The sequence below is a fragment of the Scyliorhinus torazame genome, chromosome 11, assembly GCF_047496885.1.
Source record: "Scyliorhinus torazame isolate Kashiwa2021f chromosome 11, sScyTor2.1, whole genome shotgun sequence".
Classification (NCBI taxonomy): domain Eukaryota; kingdom Metazoa; phylum Chordata; class Chondrichthyes; order Carcharhiniformes; family Scyliorhinidae; genus Scyliorhinus; species Scyliorhinus torazame.
In genome coordinates, this window is record NC_092717.1 from 248,685,143 (window position 1) to 248,705,325 (window position 20,183).

At 56.3% G+C, this 20,183-nt stretch overlaps 1 protein-coding gene across 2 annotated transcripts in view; it reads right to left on the reverse strand.

Annotated features, from left to right (window-relative positions):
* The window catches only part of asic1c (acid-sensing (proton-gated) ion channel 1c), a 529,389-nt gene that overhangs the window by 311,122 nt on the left and 198,084 nt on the right, over positions 1–20,183 (reverse strand). For both annotated transcript variants that reach the window (XM_072468555.1, XM_072468556.1), the window contains exon 3: positions 19,800–19,927. In XM_072468555.1, the coding sequence (XP_072324656.1) occupies positions 19,800–19,927 (128 nt within the window). The remainder of the gene's footprint in view (positions 1–19,799; positions 19,928–20,183) is intronic.

Sequence of the window (20,183 nt, forward strand, 5' to 3'; positions counted from 1 at the left end):
GCACCTGGAGTTCACTTCACCACACTGCCACCTGGTGTTCACATCACCACACTGCCACCTGGAGTTCACTTCACCACACTGCCACCTGGAGTTCACTTCACCACACTGCCACCTGGAGTTCCCTTCAACACACTGCAACCTGGAGTTCACTTCACCACACTGCCACCTTGAGTTTACTTCACCACACTGCCACCTGGCGTTCCCTTCACCACACTGCCACCTGTTGATTCCTTCACCACACTGCCACCTGGAGTTCACTTCACCACACTGCCACCTGGAGTTCCCTTCACCACACTGCCACCTGGAGTTCCCTTCACCACACTGCCACCTGGAGCTCCCTTCACCACACTGCCACCTGGTGTTCCCTTCACCACACTGCCACCTGGAGTTCCCTTCACCACACTGTCAACTGGAGTTCACTTCGCCACACTGCCACCTGGTGTTCCCTTCACCACACTGCCACCTGGTGTTCCCTTCACCACACAGCCACCTGGAGTTTACTTCACCACACTGCCACCTGGAGTTCACTTCACCACACTGCCACCTGGAGTTCCCTTCACCACACTGCCACCTGGAGTTCCCTTCACCACACTGCCACCTGGAGTTCCCTTCACCACACTGCCACCTGGAGTTCCCTTCACCACACTGCCACCTGAGTTCCCTTCACCACACTGCCACCTGGAGTTCACGTCACCACACTACCACCTGGAGTTCTCTTCACCACACTGCCACCTGGAGTTCACTTCACCACACTGCCACCTGGAGTTCCCTTCACCACACTACCACTTGGATTTCCCTTCACCACACTGCCACCTGGAGTTCCCTTCACCACACTGCCACCTGGCGTTCACTTCACCACACTGCTACCTGGAGTTCCCTTCACCACACTGCCACCTGGAGTTCCCTTCACCACACTGCCACCTGGAGTTCCCTTCACCACACTGCCACCTGGAGTTCACATCACCACACTGTCACCTGGCGTTCACTTCACCACACTGCTACCTGGAGTTCCCTTCACCACACTGTCACCTGGAGTTCCCTTCACCACACTGCAACCTGGAGTTCCCTTCACCACACTGCCACCTGGAGTTCTCTTCACCACACTGCCACCTGGAGTTCCCTTCACCACACTGCCACCTGGATTTCCCTTCACCACACTGCCATCTGGAGTTCCCTTCACCACACTGCCACCTGGCGTTCCCTTCACCACACTGCCACCTGTTGTTTCCTTCACCACACTGCCACCTGGAGTTCACTTCACCACATTGCCACCTGGAGTTCCCTTCACCACACTGCCAACTGGAGCTCCCTTCACCACACTGCCACCTGGTGTTCCCTTCACCACACTGCCACCTGGAGTTCCCTTCACCACACTGTCAACTGGAGTTCACTTCGCCACACTGCCACCTGGTGTTCCCTTCACCACACTGCCACCTGGTGTTCCCTTCACCACACTGCCACCTGGAGTTTACTTCACCACACTGCCACCTGGAGTTCACTTCACCACACTGCCACCTGGAGTTCCCTTCACCACACTGCCATCTGGAGTTCCCTTCACCACACTGCCACCTGGAGTTCCCTTCACCACACTGCCACCTGGAGTTTACTTCACCACACTGCCACCTGGAGTTCACTTCACCGCACTGCCACCTGGAGTTCACTTCACCACACTGCCACCTGGAGTTCACTTCACCACACTGCCATCTGGAGTTCACTTCACCACACTGCCACCTGGAGTTCCATTCACCACACTGCCACCTGGAGATCACTTCACCTCATTGCCACCTGGAGTTCCCTTCACCACACCGCCACCTGGAGTTCACTTCACCACACTGCCACCTGCAGTTCACTTCACCATACTGCCACCTGGAGTTCCCTTCACCACACTGCCACATGGAGTTCACTTCACCAGACTGCCACCTGGAGTTCCCTTCACCACACTGCCACCTGGAGTTCATTTCACCACACTGCCACCTGCAGTTCACTTCACCACACTGCCACCTGGAGTTCACTTCACAACACTGCCACCTGGAGTTCCCTTCACCACACTGCCACCTGGAGTTCACTTCACCACACTGGCACCTGAAGTTCCCTTCACCACACTGCCACCTGGAGTTCACTTCACCACACTGCCACCTGGAGTTCACGTCACCACACTGCCACCTGGAGTTCACTTCACCACACTGCCACCTGGAGTTCACTTCACCATACTGCCACGTGGAGTTCACTTCACCACACTGCCACCTGGAGTTCACTTCACCTCATTGCCACCTGGAGTTCCCTTCACCACACTGCCACCTGGAGTTCACTTCACCACACTGCCACCTGGAGTTCACGTCACCACACTGCCACCTGGAGTTCACTTCACCACACTGCCACCTGGAGTTCACTTCACCATACTGCCACGTGGAGTTCACTTCACCACACTGCCACCTGGCGTTCACTTCACCACACTGCCACCTGGGGTTCACTTCACCATGCTGCCACCTGGAGTTCCCTTCACCACACTGCCACCTGGTGTTCCCTTCACCACACTGGCACCTGGAGTTCCATTCACCACACTGCCACCTGGAGTTCACTTCACCACATTGGCAACTGGAGTTCACTTCACCACACTGCCACCTGGAGTTCCCTTCACCACACTGCCACCTGGAGTTCCCTTCACCACACTGCCACCTGTAGTTCCCTTCAGCACACTGCCACCTGGAGTTCACTTCACCTCATTGCCACCTGGAGTTCCCTTCACCACACTGCAACCTGGAGTTCACTTCACCACACTGCCACCTGGAGTTCACTTCGCCACACTGCCACCTGGAGTTCCCTTCACCACACTGCCACCTGGAGTTCCTTTCACCACACTGCCACCTGGAGTTCCCTTCACCACACTGCCACCTGGAGTTCACTTCCCCTCATTGCCACCTGGAGTTCCCTTCACCACACTGCCACCTGGAGTTCACTTCACCACACTGCCACCTGGAGTTCACTTCACCACACTGCCACCTGGAGTTCCCTTCACCACACTGCCACCTGGAGTTCACTTCACCAGACTGCCACCTGGAGTTCCCTTCACCACACTGCCACCTGGAGTTCACTTCACCACACTGCCACCTGGAGTTCACTTCACCACACTGCCACCTGGAGTTCACTTCACCATGCTGCAACTTGGAGTTCACTTCACCACACTGCCACCTGGAGTTCCCTTCACCACACTGCCACCTGGAGTTCACTTCACCACATTGGCAACTGGAGTTCACTTCACCACACTGCCACCTGGAGTTCACTTCACCACATTGGCAACTGGAGTTCACTTCACCACACTGCCACCTGGAGTTCCCTTCACCACACTGCCACCTGGTGCTCCCGTCACCACACTGCCACCTGGAGTTCACTTCACCACACTGCCACCTGGAGTTCACTTCACCACACTGGCACCTGGAGTTCACTTCACCACACTGCCACCTGGAGTTCCCGTCACCACACTGCCACCTGGTGCCCCCGTCACCACACTGCCACCTGGAGTTCACTTCACCACACTGGCACCTGGAGTTCACTTCACCACACTGCCACCTGGTGTTCACTTCACCACACTGCCACCTGGAGTTCACTTCACCACACTGCCACCTGGAGTTCACTTCACCACACTGCCACCTGGAGTTCCCTTCAACACACTGCAACCTGGAGTTCACTTCACCACACTGCCACCTTGAGTTTACTTCACCACACTGCCACCTGGCGTTCCCTTCACCACACTGCCACCTGTTGTTTCCTTCACCACACTGCCACCTGGAGTTCACTTCACCACACTGCCACCTGGAGTTCCCTTCACCACACTGCCACCTGGAGTTCCCTTCACCACACTGCCACCTGGAGCTCCCTTCACCACACTGCCACCTGGTGTTCCCTTCACCACACTGCCACCTGGAGTTCCCTTCACCACACTGTCAACTGGAGTTCACTTCGCCACACTGCCACCTGGTGTTCCCTTCACCACACTGCCACCTGGTGTTCCCTTCACCACACTGGCACCTGGAGTTTACTTCACCACACTGCCACCTGGAGTTCACTTCACCACACTGCCACCTGGAGTTCCCTTCACCACACTGCCACCTGGAGTTCCCTTCACCACACTGCCACCTGGAGTTCCCTTCACCACACTGCCACCTGGAGTTCCCTTCACCACACTGCCACCTGAGTTCCCTTCACCACACTGCCACCTGGAGTTCACGTCACCACACTACCACCTGGAGTTCTCTTCACCACACTGCCACCTGGAGTTCACTTCACCACACTGCCACCTGGAGTTCCCTTCACCACACTACCACTTGGATTTCCCTTCACCACACTGCCACCTGGAGTTCCCTTCACCACACTGCCACCTGGCATTCACTTCACCACACTGCTACCTGGAGTTCCCTTCACCACACTGCCACCTGGAGTTCCCTTCACCACACTGCCACCTGGAGTTCCCTTCACCACACTGCCACCTGGAGTTCACATCACCACACTGTCACCTGGCGTTCACTTCACCACACTGCTACCTGGAGTTCCCTTCACCACACTGTCACCTGGAGTTCCCTTCACCACACTGCAACCTGGAGTTCCCTTCACCACACTGCCACCTGGAGTTCTCTTCACCACACTGCCACCTGGAGTTCCCTTCACCACACTGCCACCTGGATTTCCCTTCACCACACTGCCACCTGGAGTTCCCTTCACCACACTGCCACCTGGAGTTCCCTTGACCACACTGCCACCTGGAGTTCACTTCACCACACTGCCACCTGGAGTTCACTTTACCACACTGCCACCTGGAGTTCCCTTGACCACACTGCCACCTGGAGTTCACTTCACCTCATTGCCACCTGGAGTTCACTTCACCACACTGCCACCTGGAGTTCACTTCACCACACTGCCACCTGGAGTTCACTTCACCACACTGCCACCTGGAGTTCCCTTGACCACACTGCCACCTGGAGTTCACTTCACCTCATTGCCACCTGGAGTTCCCTTGACCACACTGCTACCTGGAGTTCACTTCACCACACTGCCACCTGGAGTTCACTTCACCATACTGCCACCTGGAGTTCCCTTCACCACACTGCCACCTGGAGTTCACTTCACCAGACTGCCACCTCGAGTTCCCTTCACCACACTGCCACCTGGAATTCATTTCACCACACTGCCACCTGCAGTTCACTTCACCACACTGCCACCTGGAGTTCACTTCACAACACTGCCACCTGGAGTTCCCTTCACCACACTGCCACCTGGAGTTCACTTCACCACACTGGCACCTGAAGTTCCCTTCACCACACTGCCACCTGGAGTTCACTTCACCACACTGCCACCTGGAGTTCACTTCACCATGCTGCCACCTGGAGTTCCCTTCACCACACTGCCACCTGGAGTTCCCTTCACCACACTGGCACCTGGAGTTCCATTCACCACACTGCCACCTGGAGTTCACTTCACCACATTGGCAACTGTAGTTCACTTCACCACACTGCCACCTGGAGTTCCCTTCACCACACTGCCACCTGGAGTTCCCTTCACCACACTGCCACCTGTAGTTCCCTTCACCACACTGCCACCTGGAGTTCACTTCACCTCATTGCCACCTGGAGTTCCCTTCACCACACTGCAACCTGGAGTTCACTTCACCACACTGCCACCTGGAATTCACTTTGCGACACTGCCACCTGGAGTTCCCTTCACCACACTGCCACCTGGAGTTCCTTTCACCACACTGCAACCTGGAGTTCACTTCACCACACTGCAACCTGGAGTTCACTTCACCACACTGCCACCTGGAGTTCACTTCACCACACTGCCACCTGGAGTTCCCTTCACCACACTGCCACCTGGAGTTCACTTCACCTCATTGCCACCTGGAGTTCCCTTCACCACACTGCCACCTGGAGTTCACTTCACCACACTGCCACCTGGAGTTCACTTCACCACACTGCCACCTGGAGTTCCCTTCACCACACTGCCACCTGGAGTTCACTTCACCAGACTGCCACCTGGAGTTCCCTTCACCACACTGCCACCTGGAGTTCACTTCACCACACTGCCACCTGGAGTTCACTTCACCACACTGCCACCTGTAGTTCACTTCACCATGCTGCAACTTGGAGTTCACTTCACCACACTGCCACCTGGAGTTCCCTTCACCACACTGCCACCTGGAGTTCACTTCACCACATTGGCAACTGGAGTTCACTTCACCACACTGGCACCTGGAGTTCCCTTCACCTCACTGCCACCTGGTGCTCCCGTCACCACACTGCCACCTGGAGTTCACTTCACCACACTGCCACCTGGAGTTCACTTCACCACACTGCCACCTGGAGTTCACTTCACCACACTGCCACCTGGAGTTCACTTCACCACACTGCCACCTGGAGTTCTCTTCACCACACTGCCACCTGGAGTTCCCTTCAACACACTGCAACCTGGAGTTCACTTCACCACACTGCCACCTTGAGTTTACTTCACCACACAGCCACCTGGCGTTCCCTTCACCACACTGCCACCTGTTGTTTCCTTCACCACACTGCCACCTGGAGTTCACTTCACCACATTGCCACCTGGAGTTCCCTTCACCACACTGCCACCTGGAGCTCCCTTCACCACACTGCCACCTGGTGTTCCCTTCACCACACTGCCACCTGGAGTTCCCTTCACCACACTGTCAACTGGAGTTCACTTCGCCACACTGCCACCTGGAGTTCACTTCACCACACTGCCACCTGGAGTTCCCTTCACCACACTGCCACCTGGAGTTTACTTCACCACACTGCCACCTGGAGTTCACTTCACCACACTGCCACCTGGAGTTCCCTTCACCACACTGCCACCTGGAGTTCCCTTCACCACACTGCCACCTGGAGTTCCCTTCACCACACTGCCACCTGGAGTTCCCTTCACCACACTGCCACCTGAGTTCCCTTCACCACACTGCCACCTGGAGTTCACGTCACCACACTGCACCTGGAGTTCCCTTCACCACACTGCCACCTGGTGTTCACTTCACCACACTGCCACCTGGAGTTCCCTTCACCACACTGCCACCTGGAGTTCCCTTCACCACACTGCCACCTGGAGTTCCCTTCACCACACTGCCACCTGAGTTCCCTTCACCACACTACCACTTGGATTTCCCTTCACCACACTGCCACCTGGAGTTCCCTTCAACACACTGCCACCTGGAGTTCACTTCACCTCATTGCCACCTGGAGTTCCCTTCACCACACTGCCACCTGGAGTTCACTTCACCACACTGCCACCTGGAGTTCACTTCACCACACTGCCACCTGGAGTTCCCTTCACCACACTGCCACCTGGAGTTCACTTCACCAGACTGCCACCTGGAGTTCCCTTCACCACACTGCTACCTGGAGTTCACTTCACCACACTGGCACCTGGAGTTCACTTCACCACACTGCCACCTGGAGTTCCCGTCACCACACTGCCACCTGGTGCTCCCGTCACCACGCTGCCACCTGGAGTTCACTTCACCACACTGCACCTGGAGTTCCCTTCACCACACTGCCACCTGGTGTTCACTTCACCACACTGCCACCTGGAGTTCACTTCACCACACTGCCACCTGGAGTTCACTTCACCACACTGCCACCTGGAGTTCCCTTCAACACACTGCAACCTGGAGTTCACTTCACCACACTGCCACCTTGAGTTTACTTCACCACACTGCCACCTGGCGTTCCCTTCACCACACTGCCACCTGTTGTTTCCTTCACCACACTGCCACCTGGAGTTCACTTCACCACATTGCCACCTGGAGTTCCCTTCACCACACTGCCACCTGGAGCTCCCTTCACCACACTGCCACCTGGTGTTCCCTTCACCACACTGCCACCTGGAGTTCCCTTCACCACACTGTCAACTGGAGTTCACTTCGCCACACTGCCACCTGGTGTTCCCTTCACCACACTGCCACCTGGTGTTCCCTTCACCACACTGCCACCTGGAGTTCCCTTCACCACACTGCCACCTGGAGTTCACTTCACCACACTGCCACCTGGAGTTCCCTTCACCACACTGCCACCTGGAGTTCACTTCACCTCATTGCCACCTGGAGTTCCCTTCACCACACTGCCACCTGGAGTTCACTTCACCACACTGCCACCTGGAGTTCACTTCACCACACTGGCACCTGGAGTTCACTTCACCACACTGCCACCTGGTGCTCCGGTCACCACACTGCCACCTGGAGTTCCCGTCACCACACTGCCACCTGGTGCTCCCGTCACCACGCTGCCACCTGGATTTCACTTCACCACACTGCACCTGGAGTTCCCTTCACCACACTGCCACCTGGTGTTCACTTCACCACACTGCCACCTGGAGTTCACTTCACCACACTGCCACCTGGAGTTCACTTCACCACACTGCCACCTGGAGTTCACTTCACCACACAGCCACCTGGCGTTCCCTTCACCACACTGCCACCTGTTGTTTCCTTCACCACACTGCCACCTGGAGTTCACTTCACCACACTGCCACCTGGAGTTCACTTTACCACACTGCCACCTGGAGTTCCCTTGACCACACTGCCACCTGGAGTTCACTTCACCTCATTGCCACCTGGAGTTCACTTCACCACACTGCCACCTGGAGTTCACTTCACCACACTGCCACCTGGAGTTCACTTCACCACACTGCCACCTGGAGTTCCCTTGACCACACTGCCACCTGGAGTTCACTTCACCTCATTGCCACCTGGAGTTCCCTTGACCACACTGCTACCTGGAGTTCACTTCACCACACTGCCACCTGGAGTTCACTTCACCATACTGCCACCTGGAGTTCCCTTCACCACACTGCCACCTGGAGTTCACTTCACCAGACTGCCACCTCGAGTTCCCTTCACCACACTGCCACCTGGAATTCATTTCACCACACTGCCACCTGCAGTTCACTTCACCACACTGCCACCTGGAGTTCACTTCACAACACTGCCACCTGGAGTTCCCTTCACCACACTGCCACCTGGAGTTCACTTCACCACACTGGCACCTGAAGTTCCCTTCACCACACTGCCACCTGGAGTTCACTTCACCACACTGCCACCTGGAGTTCACTTCACCATGCTGCCACCTGGAGTTCCCTTCACCACACTGCCACCTGGAGTTCCCTTCACCACACTGGCACCTGGAGTTCCATTCACCACACTGCCACCTGGAGTTCACTTCACCACATTGGCAACTGTAGTTCACTTCACCACACTGCCACCTGGAGTTCCCTTCACCACACTGCCACCTGGAGTTCCCTTCACCACACTGCCACCTGTAGTTCCCTTCACCACACTGCCGCCTGGAGTTCACTTCACCTCATTGCCACCTGGAGTTCCCTTCACCACACTGCAACCTGGAGTTCACTTCACCACACTGCCACCTGGAGTTCACTTTGCCACACTGCCACCTGGAGTTCCCTTCACCACACTGCCACCTGGAGTTCCTTTCACCACACTGCAACCTGGAGTTCACTTCACCACACTGCCACCTGGAGTTCACTTCACCACACTGCCACCTGGAGTTCCCTTCACCACACTGCCACCTGGAGTTCACTTCACCTCATTGCCACCTGGAGTTCCCTTCACCACACTGCCACCTGGAGTTCACTTCACCACACTGCCACCTGGAGTTCACTTCACCACACTGCCACCTGGAGTTCCCTTCACCACACTGCCACCTGGAGTTCACTTCACCAGACTGCCACCTGGAGTTCCCTTCACCACACTGCCACCTGGAGTTCACTTCACCACACTGCCACCTGGAGTTCACTTCACCACACTGCCACCTGTAGTTCACTTCACCATGCTGCAACTTGGAGTTCACTTCACCACACTGCCACCTGGAGTTCCCTTCACCACACTGCCACCTGGAGTTCACTTCACCACATTGGCAACTGGAGTTCACTTCACCACACTGGCACCTGGAGTTCCCTTCACCTCACTGCCACCTGGTGCTCCCGTCACCACACTGCCACCTGGAGTTCACTTCACCACACTGCCACCTGGAGTTCACTTCACCACACTGCCACCTGGAGTTCACTTCACCACACTGCCACCTGGAGTTCACTTCACCACACTGCCACCTGGAGTTCACTTCACCACACTGCCACCTGGAGTTCCCTTCAACACACTGCAACCTGGAGTTCACTTCACCACACTGCCACCTTGAGTTTACTTCACCACACAGCCACCTGGCGTTCCCTTCACCACACTGCCACCTGTTGTTTCCTTCACCACACTGCCACCTGGAGTTCACTTCACCACATTGCCACCTGGAGTTCCCTTCACCACACTGCCACCTGGAGCTCCCTTCACCACACTGCCACCTGGTGTTCCCTTCACCACACTGCCACCTGGAGTTCCCTTCACCACACTGTCAACTGGAGTTCACTTCGCCACAGTGCCACCTGGAGTTCACTTCACCACACTGCCACCTGGAGTTCCCTTCACCACACTGCCACCTGGAGTTTACTTCACCACACTGCCACCTGGAGTTCACTTCACCACACTGCCACCTGGAGTTCCCTTCACCACACTGCCACCTGGAGTTCCCTTCACCACACTGCCACCTGGAGTTCCCTTCACCACACTGCCACCTGGAGTTCCCTTCACCACACTGCCACCTGAGTTCCCTTCACCACACTGCCACCTGGAGTTCACGTCACCACACTGCACCTGGAGTTCCCTTCACCACACTGCCACCTGGTGTTCACTTCACCACACTGCCACCTGGAGTTCCCTTCACCACACTGCCACCTGGAGTTCCCTTCACCACACTGCCACCTGGAGTTCCCTTCACCACACTGCCACCTGAGTTCCCTACACCACACTACCACTTGGATTTCCCTTCACCACACTGCCACCTGGAGTTCCCTTCAACACACTGCCACCTGGAGTTCACTTCACCTCATTGCCACCTGGAGTTCCCTTCACCACACTGCCACCTGGAGTTCACTTCACCACACTGCCACCTGGAGTTCACTTCACCACACTGCCACCTGGAGTTCCCTTCACCACACTGCCACCTGGAGTTCACTTCACCAGACTGCCACCTGGAGTTCCCTTCACCACACTGCCACCTGGAGTTCACTTCACCACACTGGCACCTGGAGTTCACTTCACCACACTGCCACCTGGAGTTCCCGTCACCACACTGCCACCTGGTGCTCCCGTCACCACGCTGCCACCTGGAGTTCACTTCACCACACTGCACCTGGAGTTCCCTTCACCACACTGCCACCTGGTATTCACTTCACCACACTGCCACCTGGAGTTCACTTCACCACACTGCCACCTGGAGTTCACTTCACCACACTGCCACCTGGAGTTCCCTTCAACACACTGCAACCTGGAGTTCACTTCACCACACTGCCACCTTGAGTTTACTTCACCACACTGCCACCTGGCGTTCCCTTCACCACACTGCCACCTGTTGTTTCCTTCACCACACTGCCACCTGGAGTTCACTTCACCACATTGCCACCTGGAGTTCCCTTCACCACACTGCCACCTGGAGCTCCCTTCACCACACTGCCACCTGGTGTTCCCTTCACCACACTGCCACCTGGAGTTCCCTTCACCACACTGTCAACTGGAGTTCACTTCGCCACACTGCCACCTGGTGTTCCCTTCACCACACTGCCACCTGGTGTTCCCTTCACCACACTGCCACCTGGAGTTCCCTTCACCACACTGCCACCTGGAGTTCACTTCACCACACTGCCACCTGGAGTTCCCTTCACCACACTGCCACCTGGAGTTCACTTCACCTCATTGCCACCTGGAGTTCCCTTCACCACACTGCCACCTGGAGTTCACTTCACCACACTGCCACCTGGAGTTCACTTCACCACACTGGCACCTGGAGTTCACTTCACCACACTGCCACCTGGTGCTCCGGTCACCACACTGCCACCTGGAGTTCCCGTCACCACACTGCCACCTGGTGCTCCCGTCACCACGCTGCCACCTGGATTTCACTTCACCACACTGCACCTGGAGTTCCCTTCACCACACTGCCACCTGGTGTTCACTTCACCACACTGCCACCTGGAGTTCACTTCACCACACTGCCACCTGGAGTTCACTTCACCACACTGCCACCTGGAGTTCACTTCACCACACAGCCACCTGGCGTTCCCTTCACCACACTGCCACCTGTTGTTTCCTTCACCACACTGCCACCTGGAGTTCACTTCACCACATTGCCACCTGGAGTTCCCTTCACCACACTGCCACCTGGAGCTCCCTTCACCACACTGCCACCTGGTGTTCCCTTCACCACACTGCCACCTGGAGTTCCCTTCACCACACTGCCACCTGGAGTTCCCTTCACCACACTGTCAACTGGAGTTCACTTCGCCACACTGCCACCTGGTGTTCCCTTCACCACACTGCCACCTGGTGTTCCCTTCACCACACTGACACCTGGAGTTTACTTCACCACACTGCCACCTGGAGTTCACTTCACCACACTGCCACCTGGAGTTCCCTTCACCACACTGCCACCTGGAGTTCCCTTCACCACACTGCCACCTGGAGTTCCCTTCACCACACTGCCACCTGGAGTTCCCTTCACCACACTGCCACCTGAGTTCCCTTCACCACACTGCCACCTGGAGTTCACGTCACCACACTACCACCTGGAGTTCTCTTCACCACACTGCCACCTGGAGTTCACTTCACCACACTGCCACCTGGAGTTCCCTTCACCACACTACCACTTGGATTTCCCTTCACCACACTGCCACCTGGAGTTCCCTTCAACACACTGCCACCTGGAGTTCACTTCACCTCATTGCCACCTGGAGTTCCCTTCACCACACTGCCACCTGGAGTTCACTTCACCACACTGCCACCTGGAGTTCACTTCACCACACTGCCACCTGGAGTTCCCTTCACCACACTGCCACCTGGAGTTCACTTCACCAGACTGCCACCTGGAGTTCCCTTCACAACACTGCCACCTGGAGTTCACTTCACCACACTGCCACCTGGAGTTCACTTCACCACACTGCCACCTGGAGTTCACTTCACCATGCTGCAACTTGGAGTTCACTTCACCACACTGCCACCTGGAGTTCCCTTCACCACACTGCCACCTGGAGTTCCCTTCACCACACTGCCACCTGGAGTTCACTTCACCACATTGGCACCTGGAGTTCACTTCACCACACTGCCACCTGGAGTTCCCGTCACCACACTGCCACCTGGTGCTCCCGTCACCACGCTGCCACCTGGAGTTCACTTCACCACACTGCACCTGGAGTTCCCTTCACCACACTGCCTACTGGTGTTTCACTTCACCACACTGCCACCTGGAGTTCACTTCACCACACTGCCACCTGGAGTTCACTTCACCACACTGCCACCTGGAGTTCCCTTCAACACACTGCAACCTGGAGTTCACTTCACCACACTGCCACCTTGAGTTTACTTCACCACACTGCCACCTGGCGTTCACTTCACCACACTGCCACCTGGAGTTCACTTCACCACACTGCCACCTGGAGTTCCCTTCACCACACTGCCACCTGGAGTTCACTTCACCAGACTGCCACCTGGAGTTCCCTTCACCACACTGCCACCTGGAGTTCACTTCACCACACTGCCACCTGGAGTTCACTTCACCACACTGCCACCTGTAGTTCACTTCACCATGCTGCAACTTGGAGTTCACTTCACCACACTGCCACCTGGAGTTCCCTTCACCACACTGCCACCTGGAGTTCACTTCACCACATTGGCAACTGGAGTTCACTTCACCACACTGGCACCTGGAGTTCCCTTCACCTCACTGCCACCTGGTGCTCCCGTCACCACACTGCCACCTGGAGTTCACTTCACCACACTGCCACCTGGAGTTCACTTCACCACACTGCCACCTGGAGTTCACTTCACCACACTGCCACCTGGAGTTCACTTCACCACACTGCCACCTGGAGTTCACTTCACCACACTGCCACCTGGAGTTCCCTTCAACACACTGCAACCTGGAGTTCACTTCACCACACTGCCACCTTGAGTTTACTTCACCACACAGCCACCTGGCGTTCCCTTCACCACACTGCCACCTGTTGTTTCCTTCACCACACTGCCACCTGGAGTTCACTTCACCACATTGCCACCTGGAGTTCCCTTCACCACACTGCCACCTGGAGCTCCCTTCACCACACTGCCACCTGGTGTTCCCTTCACCACACTGCCACCTGGAGTTCCCTTCACCACACTGTCAACTGGAGTTCACTTCGCCACAGTGCCACCTGGAGTTCACTTCACCACACTGCCACCTGGAGTTCCCTTCACCACACTGCCACCTGGAGTTTACTTCACCACACTGCCACCTGGAGTTCACTTCACCACACTGCCACCTGGAGTTCCCTTCACCACACTGCCACCTGGAGTTCCCTTCACCACACTGCCACCTGGAGTTCCCTTCACCACACTGCCACCTGGAGTTCCCTTCACCACACTGCCACCTGAGTTCCCTTCACCACACTGCCACCTGGAGTTCACGTCACCACACTGCACCTGGAGTTCCCTTCACCACACTGCCACCTGGTGTTCACTTCACCACACTGCCACCTGGAGTTCCCTTCACCACACTGCCACCTGGAGTTCCCTTCACCACACTGCCACCTGGAGTTCCCTTCACCACACTGCCACCTGAGTTCCCTACACCACACTACCACTTGGATTTCCCTTCACCACACTGCCACCTGGAGTTCCCTTCAACACACTGCCACCTGGAGTTCACTTCACCTCATTGCCACCTGGAGTTCCCTTCACCACACTGCCACCTGGAGTTCACTTCACCACACTGCCACCTGGAGTTCACTTCACCACACTGCCACCTGGAGTTCCCTTCACCACACTGCCACCTGGAGTTCACTTCACCAGACTGCCACCTGGAGTTCCCTTCACCACACTGCCACCTGGAGTTCACTTCACCACACTGGCACCTGGAGTTCACTTCACCACACTGCCACCTGGAGTTCCCGTCACCACACTGCCACCTGGTGCTCCCGTCACCACGCTGCCACCTGGAGTTCACTTCACCACACTGCACCTGGAGTTCCCTTCACCACACTGCCACCTGGTGTTCACTTCACCACACTGCCACCTGGAGTTCACTTCACCACACTGCCACCTGGAGTTCACTTCACCACACTGCCACCTGGAGTTCCCTTCAACACACTGCAACCTGGAGTTCACTTCACCACACTGCCACCTTGAGTTTACTTCACCACACTGCCACCTGGCGTTCCCTTCACCACACTGCCACCTGTTGTTTCCTTCACCACACTGCCACCTGGAGTTCACTTCACCACATTGCCACCTGGAGTTCCCTTCACCACACTGCCACCTGGAGCTCCCTTCACCACACTGCCACCTGGTGTTCCCTTCACCACACTGCCACCTGGAGTTCCCTTCACCACACTGTCAACTGGAGTTCACTTCGCCACACTGCCACCTGGTGTTCCCTTCACCACACTGCCACCTGGTGTTCCCTTCACCACACTGCCACCTGGAGTTCCCTTCACCACACTGCCACCTGGAGTTCACTTCACCACACTGCCACCTGGAGTTCCCTTCACCACACTGCCACCTGGAGTTCACTTCACCTCATTGCCACCTGGAGTTCCCTTCACCACACTGCCACCTGGAGTTCACTTCACCACACTGCCACCTGGAGTTCACTTCACCACACTGGCACCTGGAGTTCACTTCACCACACTGCCACCTGGTGCTCCGGTCACCACACTGCCACCTGGAGTTCCCGTCACCACACTGCCACCTGGTGCTCCCGTCACCACGCTGCCACCTGGATTTCACTTCACCACACTGCACCTGGAGTTCCCTTCACCACACTGCCACCTGGTGTTCACTTCACCACACTGCCACCTGGAGTTCACTTCACCACACTGCCACCTGGAGTTCACTTCACCACACTGCCACCTGGAGTTCACTTCACCACACAGCCACCTGGCGTTCCCTTCACCACACTGCCACCTGTTGTTTCCTTCACCACACTGCCACCTGGAGTTCACTTCACCACATTGCCACCTGGAGTTCCCTTCACCACACTGCCACCTGGAGCTCCCTTCACCACACTGCCACCTGGTGTTCCCTTCACCACACTGCCACCTGGAGTTCCCTTCACCACACTGCCACCTGGAGTTCCCTTCACCACACTGTCAACTGGAGTTCACTTCGCCACACTGCCACCTGGTGTTCCCTTCACCACACTGCCACCTGGTGTTCCCTTCACCACACTGACACCTGGAGTTTACTTCACCACACTGCCACCTGGAGTTCACTTCACCACACTGCCACCTGGAGTTCCCTTCACCACACTGCCACCTGGAGTTCCCTTCACCACACTGCCACCTGGAGTTCCCTTCACCACACTGCCACCTGGAGTTCCCTTCACCACACTGCCACCTGAGTTCCCTTCACCACACTGCCACCTGGAGTTCACGTCACCACACTACCACCTGGAGTTCTCTTCACCACACTGCCACCTGGAGTTCACTTCACCACACTGCCACCTGGAGTTCCCTTCACCACACTACCACTTGGATTTCCCTTCACCACACTGCCACCTGGAGTTCCCTTCAACACACTGCCACCTGGAGTTCACTTCACCTCATTGCCACCTGGAGTTCCCTTCACCACACTGCCACCTGGAGTTCACTTCACCACACTGCCACCTGGAGTTCACTTCACCACACTGCCACCTGGAGTTCCCTTCACCACACTGCCACCTGGAGTTCACTTCACCAGACTGCCACCTGGAGTTCCCTTCACAACACTGCCACCTGGAGTTCACTTCACCACACTGCCACCTGGAGTTCACTTCACCACACTGCCACCTGGAGTTCACTTCACCATGCTGCAACTTGGAGTTCACTTCACCACACTGCCACCTGGAGTTCCCTTCACCACACTGCCACCTGGAGTTCCCTTCACCACACTGCCACCTGGAGTTCACTTCACCACATTGGCACCTGGAGTTCACTTCACCACACTGCCACCTGGAGTTCCCGTCACCACACTGCCACCTGGTGCTCCCGTCACCACGCTGCCACCTGGAGTTCACTTCACCACACTGCACCTGGAGTTCCCTTCACCACACTGCCTACTGGTGTTTCACTTCACCACACTGCCACCTGGAGTTCACTTCACCACACTGCCACCTGGAGTTCACTTCACCACACTGCCACCTGGAGTTCCCTTCAACACACTGCAACCTGGAGTTCACTTCACCACACTGCCACCTTGAGTTTACTTCACCACACTGCCACCTGGCGTTCCCTTCACCACACTGCCACCTGTTGTTTCCTTCACCACACTGCCACCTGGAGTTCACTTCACCACATTGCCACCTGGAGTTCCCTTCACCACACTGCCACCTGGATCTCCCTTCACCACACTGCCACCTGGTGTTCCCTTCACCACACTGCCACCTGGAGTTCCCTTCACCACACTGTCAACTGGAGTTCACTTCGCCACACTGCCACCTGGTGTTCCCTTCACCACACTGCCACCTGGTGTTCCCTTCACCACACTGCCACCTGGAGTTTACTTCACCACACTTCCACCTGAGTTCCCTTCACCACACTGCCACCTGGAGTTCACGTCACCACACTACCACCTGGAGTTCTCTTCACCACACTGCCACCTGGAGTTCACTTCACCACACTGCCACCTGGAGTTCCCTTCACCACACTACCACTTGGATTTCCCTTCACCACACTGCCACCTGGAGTTCCCTTCACCACACTGCCACCTGGCGTTCACTTCACCACACTGCCACCTGGAGTTCCCTTCACCACACTGCCACCTGGAGTTCCCTTCACCACACTGCCACCTGGAGTTCACTTCACCACACTGTCACCTGGAGTTCCCTACACCACACTGCCACCTGGAGTTCTCTTCACCACACTGCCACCTGGAGTTCCCTTCACCACACTGCCACCTGGATTTCCCTTCACCACACTGCCACCTGGAGTTCCCTTCACCACACTGCCACCTGGAGTTCCCTTGACCACACTGCCACCTGGAGTTCACTTCACCACACTGCCACCTGGAGTTCACTTTACCACACTGCCACCTGGAGTTCCCTTGACCACACTGCCACCTGGAGTTCACTTCACCTCATTGCCACCTGGAGTTCACTTCACCACACTGCCACCTGGAGTTCCCTTGACCACACTGCCACCTGGAGTTCACTTCACCTCATTGCCACCTGGAGTTCCCTTGACCACACTGCCACCTGGCGTTCACTTCACCACACTGCCACCTGGAGTTCCCTTCACCACACTGCCACCTGGAGTTCCCTTCACCACACTGGCACCTGGAGTTCCCTTCACCACACTGCCACCTGGAGTTCCCTTCACCACACTGTCACCTGGAGTTCCCTACACCACACTGCCACCTGGAGTTCTCTTCACCACACTGCCACCTGGAGTTCCCTTCACCACACTGCCACCTGGATTTCCCTTCACCACACTGCCACCTGGAGTTCCCTTCACCACACTGCCACCTGGAGTTCCCTTGACCACACTGCCACCTGGAGTTCACTTCACCACACTGCCACCTGGAGTTCACTTTACCACACTGCCACCTGGAGTTCCCTTGACCACACTGCCACCTGGAGTTCACTTCACCTCACTGCCACCTGGAGTTCACTTCACCACACTGCCACCTGGAGTTCCCTTGACCACACTGCCACCTGGAGTTCACTTCACCTCATTGCCACCTGGAGTTCCCTTGACCACACTGCTACCTGGAGTTCACTTCACCACACTGCCACCTGGAGTTCCCTTGACCACACTGCCACCTGTAGTTCACTTCACCTCATTGCCACCTGGAGTTCCCTTGACCACACTGCCAGTTCGAGGTTCGCACCCAAGTCACTCACAATCGTGACTTCGAAATATATTGGCCGTTCCTTCACTGTCGCTGGGGCAACATCCTGGAACTCTCTCCCTCACAGCACAGTTGGTGTACCTACACCACGTGATCACAGGGAGTGCCGTGGTTCAAGAAGGCAGCTCACCCCCACCTTCTCAAGGGCAACTAGGGCTGGGCAATAAGTGTTGCCATCGCCAGCGAGGCCCAAATCCCAGAAATGTCAAAGAATATTCAGGAGATTGATGGTTCATCAAATAAAGCAGGAAGTATGAGCGATACCTCGACATGAAAGGTATCAGGGGTGCATGAACCAACTCAACCTCAAATCAGGCGACTGAACCCCTTCCCTAAATGAACCCAGAATAAACAGCCAGTGAGTCCAGAACACGGGGAGTAACCATTCAGGCCATTCAGGGGTGATATCAGGAAGCTGCCCCTCACACAGAGGGGGCTTGGGAATCTGGAACTCTGCCCCTGGTGGAGCTATCGAGGCTCGGGGCGGGCGAGGGGAGGCGTCAATTTGACATTCCAAACCTGAGATTGATAGATTTTTGCGGGAAGATGGAGTTCGGATGCAGACCAGTTGCGCTGTAATTGAAGGTGGACCAGTCTGGAGGGGCTGAATGGCCTCCTCCTGTTCCTATTGATTTTTCCGACATTGCGAGTTAACCCTGCGGCCGATCTGAAGGGAGGCGGGATGTTTCTGGGGGGGGTTCCTTGCCGCTAAGCTGCTGGGAGTGCCGGGTAGATGGTGTGGCTCGGACTGAGAGCTGGGAAAGAGGATGGTGACCTCGTCCCTCCTTCACTCTGCCCCATGGGCAAACCGCAGTTGGTACCTTACCCGCTGCTCTTGTGTGGAAACAAACGTCTGAAAACCTGGAGCAACCCCAAACCCCAACTCGTGGATATAAGGAGGCTCGTCCTGCGTGTGGATCTGAATCTTCAGTCCAGCCTCAAAGGAAGTCTCTTCTGTGAGCGGGATTGTCAAATTGGGAGAGAGAGAGAATACATCAATCAATAATAATAGCAGCATTGAAACCCTCACCCACCCCTTCGTTACCTCCACACTCAAGTGTTTCAATCATCCCCTGGCCGCCCTCCCACCTTTGACCCTCTCAGCTCATCCAGAGTTCAGCTCTGTGTCTGAACACAGCCTGCCCGCTCTCCTGACCCCACCCTGTGCTCACACTGACCCATACTGCCTCCCGCTCAAACAACATCTTTA